This window comes from Oncorhynchus kisutch, linkage group LG21 (genome assembly GCF_002021735.2).
Source record: "Oncorhynchus kisutch isolate 150728-3 linkage group LG21, Okis_V2, whole genome shotgun sequence".
In the NCBI taxonomy this organism is placed as follows: domain Eukaryota; kingdom Metazoa; phylum Chordata; class Actinopteri; order Salmoniformes; family Salmonidae; genus Oncorhynchus; species Oncorhynchus kisutch.
The window spans coordinates 28,991,563-29,004,426 of record NC_034194.2 but is presented as its reverse complement, the minus strand read 5'-3'; the positions used below and the strand labels follow the sequence as shown (position 1 = coordinate 29,004,426).

The 12,864-nt window shown below is 43.6% G+C and overlaps 1 protein-coding gene across 1 annotated transcript; it reads right to left on the bottom strand.

Moving 5' to 3' along the window:
• Window positions 1-6: 6 nt before the first annotated feature.
• LOC116356170 (sorting nexin-9-like) lies at window positions 7-897 on the bottom strand. The gene is made up of 3 exons (XM_031800166.1): window positions 763-897; window positions 378-492; window positions 7-116 (listed from the first exon to the last, which is right to left on the bottom strand). Exons 1-3 carry the CDS (start codon window positions 826-828, stop codon window positions 7-9), a joined length of 291 nt encoding a protein of 96 aa, XP_031656026.1. The 5' UTR covers window positions 829-897.
• Between the last annotated feature and the right edge of the window lie 11,967 nt (window positions 898-12,864).

The window sequence follows — 12,864 nt, the reverse complement described above, 5'->3', positions numbered from 1 at the left end:
GACCTTTTAAAATTGTGTTCTTACCGTCTCGTAGAACTTCACTTGCTCCTCCAGGTACAGCTGCATCACCCTGTTGTAGTCGTAGATACGGTTGCTATGGAAGTGGTTCATCTCAGCTGTGGGCGGGGGGAAAACAGGATATCCACTGTCACGTGATTTAGTATAGATGATGGAACCATCTCTTTATACACCATAGGCTTACAGTACTTTGTGCTAGCACATTTAACCATCGCTAACACATTTAGCATTAGATCAGTAGCCTTACCTTGTAGTGCATATGACATGGTGCTAACACGTTTAGCATTAGACCAGTAGCCTTACCTTGTAGTGCATATGACATGGTGCTAACACGTTTAGCATTAGACCAGTAGCCTTACCTTGTAGTGCAAATGACATGGTGCTAACACGTTTAGCCATGGTCACTTTGTCTTGAGGGGTGATCTTGCTAGCTGCCACCAGCCGGTCTCCCTCCTTCACCTTCTCTATGGCCGCCTAACAGTGAAAAGACAGAGCAGTCTTGAGCTTTACACAAAATCCTAGGGATTCAACTTTACAGCTATACTGGATTAAACAGGGATCTACATTAATAGCAAAGACACTGTAGGCCCTAACCAAAATAAAATGGTTTTGTTCTTTTAGCAATGTTATTTTCATATGGTTGTTATTCTCTCGCTCGCTCTCCTCTGCCCTAGGCTCAGTATCATGTGAATACCAATTTCTCTCTCTCTCTCTCGCTCTCCCTCCCCCCCTGTAGGAGCCTACCTTGTGTACTCCAATGGTGTCAGGGAAACATCCCAGAAGGCCTTTGTACTCATTGTTGTTCTCCATGAGGAAGTGCAGGTCTTTCCTGGGCTACAGGGAGAGAACATGGACAATTAGATATCAAATCACACACACAGCCGCACAACCCAATATCCTCTGCAAACAGAGCAAAAGCCAATTCACATTACACTTTTGGTACTGAGCCAGAAAAGCCAATGAACAAGATGAGTACAATAATACAACTGTGACATCATCAGAAAGAAATGTAGTAGCAATGTCTCAAATAGCAAAAAACAGGAAACCACTTAAAAACTATAGAAATATGACCAAAAACTGAGATAATAAAGGACCATGTAGGGAAAACAACATCCACAAAGGCGTGCTTGGTCATGGAAGAGATCCATAACACATCCATCCAAACATTACCAGAGAACCAAGGTAGGGAACTGTAGGTTTACTATAATGTGGAACTCACACACACACACACACACACACACACACACACACACACACACACACACACACACACACACACACATATATATATATATATATGTATATATAGACAGCACTGTGTCTGAGTGCTAGTAACTACCCAGGACTGGAACTACACAGCTAATGCTAATGATTGGTGGAGGTCAAAAGGTCAAAAAGAAGTCAAACAGAGTCTGGACCAAGGACAGAAACCTCTGGACTGGAGCAACACATGCTTACCAGATGAGTCCTCCATGTCGACGCTGCTGCGACAACATCAAAAACAGGGTGGGGCTTTGATTTCATTACAAACCACACTACACTGTCATGGATATAAATCAGAGAACTGATATTCAAACATTATGTTCAACTGAATTGTCAGAGGAACATAAGAGAACATATTTTGCTCTGGTGGCCTTAAATGTAGTGCTGGTGGCCTTAAATGAATGTCATGGAGTAAAATCATACAAGTCTTGACCCCTTCCCTGCAGATAACACACACACCTCACACACAGGATGCTTAGTGAAAGGGTCAGAACAAGGTCAGAACAAGGATATAAAACACTGTGAGGTCACAGGAAACGCACACAGACGTCCAGGAAGTGACATCAGACAGGAGCAGCTTGGGGCGATGAAGAAAAAAGAGAGACCAAAGGAACGGGAATAGAGCACAAGGCCTTTGGGGCTAAAGGAAGTACACAACGTAGACTAGCATACATTCCCTCAAAGGCTTATTTTGGACAGCAGAGGTGTATTTAGAGGGGAAGTTGGTTAGGATGATATCTATGAGGGTGCCCGTGTTTAAGGCTTTGGGGAGGTACCTGGTAGGTTCATTGATAATTTGTGTGAGATTGAGGGCATCAAGTTTAGATTGTAGGATGGCTGGGGTGTTAAGCATGTTCCAGTTTAGGTCGCCTAGCAGCACGAACTCTGAAGATAGATGGGGGGCAATCAGTTCACATATGGTGTCCAGAGCACAGCTGGGGGCAGAGGGTGGTCTATAGCAGGCGGCAACGGTGAGAGACTTGTTTTTAGAGAGGTGGATTTTTAAAAGTAGAAGTTCAAATTGTTTGGGTACAGACCTGGATAGTAGGACAGAACTCTGCAGGCTATATTTGCAGTAGATTGCAACACCGCCCCCTTTGGCAGTTCTATCTTGTCTGAAAATGTTGTAGTTTGGAATTAAAATTTCTGAATTTTTGGTGGTCTTCCTAAGCCAGGATTCAGACACAGCTAGAACATCCGGGTTGGCAGAGTGTGCTAAAGCAGTGAATAGAACAAACTTAGGGAGGAGGCTTCTAATGTTAACATGCATGAAACCAAGGCTATTACGGTTACAGAAGTCGTCAAAAGAGAGCGCCTGGGGAATAGGAGTGGAGCTAGGCACTGCAGGGCCTGGATTCACCTCTACATCGCCAGAGGAACATAGGAGGAGTAGAATAAGGGTACGGCTAAAAGCTATGAGAATTGGTCGTCTAGAACGTCTGGAACATAGAGTAAAAGGAGGTTTCTGGGGGCGATAAAATAGCATCAAGGTATAATGTACAGACAAATGTATGGTAGGATGTGAATACAGTGGAGGTAAACCTAGGTATTGAGTGATGAAGAGAGAGATATTGTCTCTAGAAACATCATTGAAACCAGGAGATGTCATTGCATGTGTGGGTGGTGGAACTAATAGGTTGGATAAGGTATAGTGAGCAGGACTAGAGGCTCTACAGTGAAATAAGCCAATAAACACTAACCAGAACAGCAATGGACAAGTATACAAGTATACATATACAAAAGTATGTGGACCGGGGCAGTTCTGCCCTGCAAGAGCTGCCCCGGTCAACTGTAAGTGCTGTTATTGTAAAGTGGGAACGTCTAGGAGCAACAACGAATCAACAGCAAAGCGGTCGGCCACACAAGCTCATGGAACAGGACTGCCGGGTCTTGAAGAGCGTATCTCGTAATAATCACCTGTCCTCGGTTGCCACACTTACTACCGAGTTCCAAATTTCCTCTGGAAGCAAATGTCAGCACAATAACTTTTAGTTGGGAGCTTCATGAAATGGGTTTCCATGGCAGAGCAGTCGCACACGAGCCTAAGATGACCATGTGTAATGCCAATCGTTGGCTGGAGTGGTGTAAAGCTCTACGCCATTGGAATCTGGAGCACTGGATGCACCTCCTCTGGAGTGATGAATCACGCTTCACCATCTGGCAGTCAGACTGGCGAATCTCGGTTTGGCAGATGCCAGGAGAACGCTAGCTGCCGGAATGTATAGTGCCAACTGTAAAGATTGGTGGAGGAGGAATAATGGTCTGGGGCAGTGTTTCATAGTTTGGGCAAGGCCCCTTAGTTCCATTAAAGGGAAATCTTAACGTCACAGCATACAATGGCATTCTAGATGATTATGTGATTCCAAATTTGTGGCAACAGTTTGGGGAAGTCTCTTTCCTGTTTCAGCATGGCAATGCCCCTGTGCACAAAGCGAGGTCCATACAGAAATGGTTTGTCAAGATCGGTGTGAGTGGCCTGCACAAAGCCTGACCTCAACTCCCTTGAACACCTTTGGGATGAATTCGAACGCCGACTGCGAACCAGGCCTCATCGCCCAACATCAGTGCCCGACCTCACTAATGTTCTTGTGGCTGAATGGAAGCAAATCCCCGCAGCAATGTTCCAATATCTAGTGGAAAGCCTTCCCAGAAGAGTGGAGGCTGTTATAGCATCAACAGGGGGACCAACTTCATATTAATGGCCATGATTTTGGAATGAGATGTTCGACGAGCAGGTGTCCACATACTTTTGGTCATGTGGTGTACTAATTCATACTTGAAAATAGTTGAAAAGGAGATAAAAAATCTAGTGCTGATAACATAATAGACATAACTAGGACAAATATCAAAGGAAGTTTCTTTATTACGTTCCAGGAGCTAATGCATCCTAGTTCCATACTGTACTGTATAGTGCTCAATGTTTTCTTTGTCAAAGCTTACAGTAATCCTCTTCGTTAATGCTTGACATCCAATGCAACAAGCCTCGGGGGTATATTCTACACAATTATCTTTCTCTGGCCACTGATCTATTTATATATCTATGCCTCTACCACTTGAAGACAGATACTGCCATTTACCGTAATTACATCGACATTATCATTTCCCCAGGGCAGCATTATAATTATGCTGGCTCCTATGGATGAACTCATCAGCAGAGAAGCAGAATAGAAGGTCTTTCCATTGTAGTTTCAAACGAAGAGATTATGATAGTGCCTTGAGGACAACAGTAGTTATCATAAGAGTGAGGTCATTCACTAACTCTTCCTTCACCCAGTCCATATAGATATGCCCCCTCTACACTGAGCTTCTGTGGTTTGAAAGCCTTTTAAACAGTAATGGGGAATGTGTAGCTGTGTTACATCTAAACGTGCTCTCCTTCCCTGGGCTTTCGCTAACGCTAACATCAGTATAGATCTCAAAGTGTCAACGCAATATAGCATCCTTATAAACACAACACTGTCTGGCCAGCAGGAATCAATATCCACAGCCAATTTGTCCCCTGACTGAACCAGGGCCACAATTAGCTTAGTAAAAGGCAGTAAAAGCCTCGTAGGCTTGTGTTGTATTCGATCTTGATCTTACGGACAAACACACGCATATGCACACTCTACACACACTCTACACACACTCTACACACACTCTACACACACTCTACACACACTCTACACACACACTCTACACACACACTCTACACACACTCTACACACACACTCTACACACACACTCTACACACACTCTACACACACTCTACACACACTCTACACACTCTACACACACTCTACACACACTCTACACACTCTACACACACTCTACACACACTCTACACACACTCTACACACACTCTACACACAGCCACACACACTCTACACACACTCTACACACACTCTACACACACTCTACACACACTATACACACTCTACACACACTCTACACACACTCTACACACAGCCACACACACTCTACACACACTCTACACACACTCTACACACACTCTACACACACTATACACACTCTACACACACTCTACACACACTATACACACTCTACACACACTCTACACACACTCTACACACACTCTACACACACTCTACACACAGCCACACATTGTAATATTGTAATGTGGTACATTTTATACTGTACATGTATAGTAATGGAGCAATGTACTGTACATACTGCACAATGTCTGGTTTGATGTACTGTTTTATTTATGATGTACGTTGATGTATTGTTTTATTCCTGTTTGGACCCAAGGAAGAGTAGCTGCTGCCTTGTCAGCAGCTAATGGGGATCCTAATAAAAACAAAATACTAAAATACTACGCCTGTATGGTTTTGGAAAGGAGGAAACTGATCTGATTCTTTGTCTGGATTCCGTGGGCTTTCACTATACCACGTTTTCTCTGTGAAGACATAGACTAACTTTATTATACAAATACTTTAGTGGGTTGTCAGAAAAGGAATGACTCGCTTTCAGAAAACTAGTAGAATATCAGATTCCTACCTTTTCGTCTTCAGCTCACTTTTTATTTTACAGACACACACAGAAAAGACAAATGCTATAAACTTAGTGTACTTGTTAATCCGATGCACAAGCGCAGGGGTTGGAACAAAGATTGTTGAGAGATTGCTTCATTTCTTCAACCCAGACAGTCTAGCAATTATAAACGTGTCGTTTAGTAGAATACAAATCTACCAGGATCGTAAACTTAAAAATTCGATCTGGTTTCATTTCCGATATAATTCTAAAACCCAATGTGCAACGTCTAAAACATACACAAAGATAATGTTATGGTATAGCAACAGTTCACCGAATCCTATTAAGAGGAAGAAATGTTTATGTTATCTCAAATCCCAACAAGCTGATATACAGTTGAAGTCGGAAGTTTACATACAACTTAGCCAAATATATTTAAACTCAGTTTTTCACAATTCCTGACATTTAGTCTTGGTAAAAATTCCATGTCTTAGGTCAGTTAGGATCACCACTTCATTTTAAGAATGTGAAATGTCAGAATAATAGTAGAGAGAATGATTTACTTCAGCTTTTATATCTTTCATCGCATTCCCAGTGGGTCAGAAGTTTACATACACTCAATTAGTATTTGGTAGCATTGCCTTTAAATAGTTTAACTTGGGTCAAACGTTTCGGGTAGCCTTCCACAAGCATCCCACAATAAGTTGGGTGAATTTTGGCCCATTCCTCCTGACTGAGTTGGTGTAACCGAGTCAGGTTTGTAGGTCTCCTTGCTCGCACACGCTTTTTCAGTTCTGCCCACAAATTTTCTATAGGATTGAGGTCAGGGCTTTGTGATGGCCACTCCAATACCTTGACTTTGTTGTCATTAAGTCACTTTGCCACAACTTTGGAAGTGTTCTTGGGGTCATTGTTCATTTGGAAGACCCATTTGCGACCAAGCTTTAACTTCTTGACTGATGTCTTGAGATGTTGCTTCAATATATCCACAGAATTTTCTCTTCTCATGATGCCATCTATTTTGGGAAGTGCACCAGTCCCTCCTGCAGCAAAGAACCCCCACAACATGATGCTGTCACCCCCATGCTTCCCGGTTGGGATGGTGTTCTTCGGCTTGCAAGCCTCCCCCTTTTTCCTCCAAACATAACGATGGTCATTATGGCCAAACAGTTATATTTTTGTTTCATCAGACCAGAGGACATTTCTCCAAAATGTCTTGGTCCCCATGTGCAGTTGCAAACCGTAGTCTGGCTTTTTTGTGGCAGTTTTGGAGCAGTGACTTCTTTCTGAGCGGCCTTTCAGTTTATGTCGTTATATGACTAGTTTTACTGTGGATATAGATACTTTTGTTCCTGTTTCCTCCAGTATCTTCACATGGTCCTTTGCTGTTGTTCTGGGATTGATTTGCACTTTTTGCACCAAAGTACATTCATCTCTAGGAGACAGAACACATCTCCATCCTGAGCGGTATGACGGCTGTGTGGTCCCATGGTGTTAATACTTGCGTACTGTAACGGCCGTTGTCGGTGGAAGAAGGTGAGGACCAAGGTGCAGCGTGGTAAGTGTTCATGATTTTTAATATAATCAAAACTGAACACTAAACAAAATAACAACGAGGAAGAACGAACAAACGAAACAGTCCTGTCTAGTGATGACACACAAAACAGAAAATACAGAAAACAAACACCCACTAAACACAGGTGGAAAAAGGCTACCTAAGTATGATTCTCAATCAGAGACAACTAACGACACCTGCCACTGATTGAGAACCATACCAGGCCAAACTCAAAACCTAGAAAAACAAACATAGACTGCCCACCCCAACTCATGCCCTGACCATACTAAAACAAAGACAAAACAAAGGAACTAAGGTCAGAACGTGACAGTACAAAAAAATGTATAAAGGTGCCCCCCCCCCCCCCCCAAAAGGTGCGGCCGCAAAATCTGAACCTATAGGGGAGGGTCTGGGTGGGCGTCTGTCCGCGGTGGCGGCCCTGGCGCGGGACGTGGACCCCACTTCACCATAGTTTTTCTCCACCTCTTTATCCGCCTCCGTGGCCTCTTAAAAACGGCGACCCTCGCCGCCGACCTCGGACTGGGGACCCTAGCCCCGGGTCCCGAATTGACGGGAGATTCCGGCAGCACCAGACGGACGGGAGACTCCGGCAACTCCGGAGTGAAGGGCGATTCTGGCAGCGCCGGCGTGACGGACGGCTCTGGCAGCTCCTGGCTGACTGGCGGCTCTGGCAGCTCCTGGCTGACTGCCGGCTCTGGCAGCTCCTGGCTGACTGGCGGCTCTGGCAGCTCCTGACTGGCGGGCGGCTCTGGCAGCTCAGGACAGACGGGCGACTCTGGCAGCTCAGGACAGACGGGCGACTCTGGCAGCTCAGGACAGACGGGTGACTCTGGCAGCGCTGGGCAGGAGGAAGGCTCTGGCAGCGCTGGACGGGCGGGAGCACCTGTAGGAAGGAGATGGAGAGACAGCCTGGTGCGAGGAGCTGCCACCGGAGGGCTGGTGCGTGGAGGTGGCACCGAATAAACCAGACCGTGAATGCGCACTGGAGGTCTCGAGCACCGAGTCTGCCCAACCCTACCTGGCTGAATGCTCCCCGTAGCCAGGCAAGTGCGGCTAGGTGGAATAGCCCGCACTGGGCTGTGCTGGCGAACAGGGGGGAAACCATGCATAGGGCTGGTGCCATGTACCCCGGTCCGAGGAGACGCATTGGAGACCAGATGCACTGAGCCGGCTTCATGGCACGGGGCTCGATGCCCACTCTAGCCCGGCCGATACGAGGCGCTGCAATGTACCGCACCGGGCTATGCACACGCACCGGGGACACCGTGCGCCTCACGGCATAACACGGTGCCTGCCTGGTCCCTCTCTCTCAAGAAGGATAGAGGCCCCACAGACCCAGGGAGTTTTCGCCCTATCAGTTTGAACCTTTTCCCTAAATGCGGAGAAGGCATTTGATAGCGTGGAGTGGGGCTTTTTGACATATACCCTTGAAAAGTTTGGCTTTGGCCCTGGATTAACCCAAGTGGGTTAAGGTATTATAGATGATCTCACAAATATCTGGTTATAAGATTCATTGGAAGAAGTCAGAGGCTATGCCTGTATCCAAATGATGTCATCCTGAAATGCCTGGGTATTAGACTGAACAAAGAACTACAGAATATCAGGCAAATTAATATGATGCCACAACTACAAAAAATTAAAGAATAATCTGGATGAATGGAGGTTGATTTTACAATATCGGTCAAATTATTATGGGTTATCTTTTGGATGGGAAAAAAACTGAATTAATGTGAACAAGTTATATGCTCCAAGGGATAGAGGAGGACTAGCATTACCCAATGTGGAATCATACAACATATCATTTGTAGTAGGAATAGGAAATATAGTCAAGACATTGACAAGGTTATAAATAATAATTGTCCTTCAAACTTTGCTTTCATCAAATAATCCTCAATTTGCAGCAATTACAGCCTTGCAGACCTTTGGCATTCTAGTTGTCAATTTGTTGAGGTAATCTGAAGAGATTTCACCCCATGCTTCCTGAAACACCTCCCACAAGTTGGATTGGCTTGATGGGCACTTCTTACGGTGATGCTCCAAACAACAGCTCAATAGGGTTGACATCTGGTGACTGTGCTGGCCACACCATTATAGAGGCATCTGTTTCTCAAACTAGAGAACTTACTTGTCCTCTTGCTCGGTTGTGCACCGGGGCCTCCCACTCTTCTTTCTATTCTGGTTAGAGCCAGTTTGCACTGTTCTGTGAAGGGAGTAGTATACAGCGTTGTACCAGCGTTGTATCTTCCGTTTCTTGGCATTTCTCACATGGAATAGCCTTAATTTCTCAGAACAAGAATAGACTGACGAGTTTCAAAAGAAAGTTCTTTGTTTCCGGCCATTTTGAGCCTGTGATCGAACCCACAATTTCGGATGCTCCAGATACTCAATTATTCTAAAGAAGGCCAGTTTTATTGCTTCTTTAATCAGGACAACAGTTGTCAGCTGTGCTAACATAATTGCAAAAGCGTTTTCTAATGATCAATTAGCTTGATAAAATTATAAACTTGGATTAGCTAACACAACGTGTCATTGGAACACAGGAGTGATGGTTGCTGGTAATGGGCCTCTAAAAATCAGTCATTTCCAGCTACAATAGTAATTTACAACATTAACAATGTCAACACTGGATTTCTGATCAATTTTATGTTATTTTAATGGACAAAAAAATGAGCTTTTCTTTAAAAAACAAGGGCATTTCTAAGTGACCCCAAACTTTTGAACGGTAGTGTATATAAGGGAGTTGCGGGTGAAAAGCTGGGGCATAAGTTAGTACCAATGTGTGTGTAATGGATATTTTTGTTTATTATGTATTATTACTCTTTTATATTACTATTATGAATTTTTAATATTCCAACCACTGATATATGGTTGAAAGGTGGTGTTTTGTTTGTCGTCTTATTGGGTGTTTTTGTTTTTAATGTGATGTAATGGTGTTATGTCATATCGATAGAAAATGTATAAAAAACTTGATTGACACAGTATATGTATTCGATCTGGTAATATAAAATAACCCCAGATCCTCATGGTGATATTAATAGCTGCAGCAGTAATTGCTAATTAAGAAAAGCTACCATACCACTATCCATACACTTGAGAGCTATGGGTTTTCATCATTACAGGCAATTGCTGCAGTGGTCTTTGTTTGTTTGGACCTGTGCAGGTCTCTCAGTGTGACCATGCTGGAATATCCCAGTTTACTTAACCTAACCTGACATACTATTTTACATTTTCATAAAATACAAGCGTGGGCTGCTAGCACACAATACTGTTGCTCCTGGATTGCCATTTAGTTGTGTTCACCCTGGGTAGTTAGCTGTGTTAATTCTGCATCGTAACTTAGCCGTGTAGATCCTAGATCGTCATTTACCTCCCATTGATACTGGATTGTCATTTGAAACTACTGAAAGGAAAGGGGGATACCTAGTCAGTTGTACAACTGAATGCATTCACCTGAAATGTGTCTTGAAATGTGTCTTCCGCATTTAACCCAACCCCTCTGCCATAATCGACATCCACAGAGCCCAGGGAACAGTGGGTTAACTGCCTTGTTCAGGGGCAGAACGACAGATTTTTACTTTGTCAGCTCAGAGATTCGATCAAGCAACCTTTCGGTTACTGGCCCAGTGCTCTAACCACTTGGCTACCTGCCGTCCCTGACAGCTCTTAGATCATGCTACGATTAGATATAAAACACATTCACCAAAACCAACACCTTGGGATGGACGACTGATTGATATTGGCACTGTCGTTCACCCTTCTCTGTTTACGAGGAACATTCACAATGACAGATGCCTTTTCAATCTGGCCAAACCACAGGCAGTGGCCTTTCAGGACATTGGGTTAAATTGACACGGATTCTTAAGGGTTTTTATTTTCTCAGGGGTCTGTGGAGATGTGAGTAGACAGGAAAGACAGCAGACCTGTCTCTATGACCTGGAGAGGGTGATGGAAAGAAAGAGAGCGAGAGAGAGAGAGAGAGAGAGAGAGAGAGAGAGAGAGGGAGAGAGAGAAAGAGAGAGAAAGAGAGAGAGAGAGAGAGATACAAATATAGGGAAGAGAGAAAGAGTGAGAGAGAGAGGGAGAAAGAGTGAGAGAGAGAGGGAGAAAGAGTGAGAGAGTGTTGGAGAGAGGTAAATTAGATTGTTTTGTTTATCACCTTCTTCCCCCAGGCGGTAGAGATGAATGGGGATGGAGGCAGAGGCAGAGGCAGCACACAGCTTCATCCATTTGGACATGATGTGGTAAAAACCTCACCTTAGATCAGCCCTTATGGGCATATTTATATATGCTAATAATAGGCTATTTGAGTCAACTGTAATAATTCTTCACCCATGTCTTACTAATAGGCTTGGTGACTGTCTCACAACTCAGAGATTGACACTAACCACTGGAGTCAGGTCAATGGCAATTTCCAAGAACAATCCAGTTTATCCTACCCTTACAAAACGTTGAAACAGATTGGAGTTGACGTGGGGTTTGTTTTCTAGCTGGTCCTGTGCTGCAGGACTATAGACAGGATACACGCTGGATGAAGATGGATCTCTAACGGAGAAGGAAGGTAATTTCTGCTGAGGGCAAGTGCCTCAATAGCCTCTCCCCTGTCAGAGAGATGCCCTCACAAGCCCTTCAACTGCCTTTCAGGAAACACCAATGTGTGATATCAACATGCTGTGGGGTAACAGCTCGATAACACCACCAAATCAACATGCTGTGTGGTAACATTTGTACAATACTACCATATCAACATGCTGTGTGGTAGAAGCTAGCTATAAAATACCAACATATCAAAATGCTGTGTGGTAACAGCTATAAAATACCAACATATCAAATTGCTGTGTGGTAACAACTATTAAATACCACCAAATCAACATGCTGTGTGGTAACAGCTATACAATACTACCATATCAACATGCTGTGTGGTAGAAGCTAGCTATAAAATACCAACATATCAACATGCTATGTGGTAACAGCTACAAAATACAATCATATCAACATGCTGTGTGGTAACAGCTATAAAATACATCATATCAACATGCTGTGTGGTAACAGCTATAAAAAACCACCATATCAACATGCTGTGTGGTAACAGCTATACAATACCACCTTATCAACATGCTGTGTGGAAACAGCTATACAATACCACCATATCATCATGCTGTGTGGTAACAGCTATACAATACCACCATATCAACATGCTGTGTGGTAACAGCTATACAATACCACCATATCAACATGCTGTGTGGTAACAGCTATAAAATACATCATATCAACATGCTGTGTGGTAACAGCTATACAATACTACCATATCAACATGCTGTGTTGTAGAAGGATTTTTCTTTATTTTTGCAATTCTATACATTGTAGAAATATAGTGAAGACATCAAAACTATGAAATAACACATATGGAATCATGTAGTAACCAAAAAAGTGTCAAAACAAATCAAAATATATTCTTCCAAGTAGCTACCCTTTGCCTTGATTTTGTCACGTTCTGACCTTAGTTATTTTATTATGTCTTTGTTTCAGTATGGTCA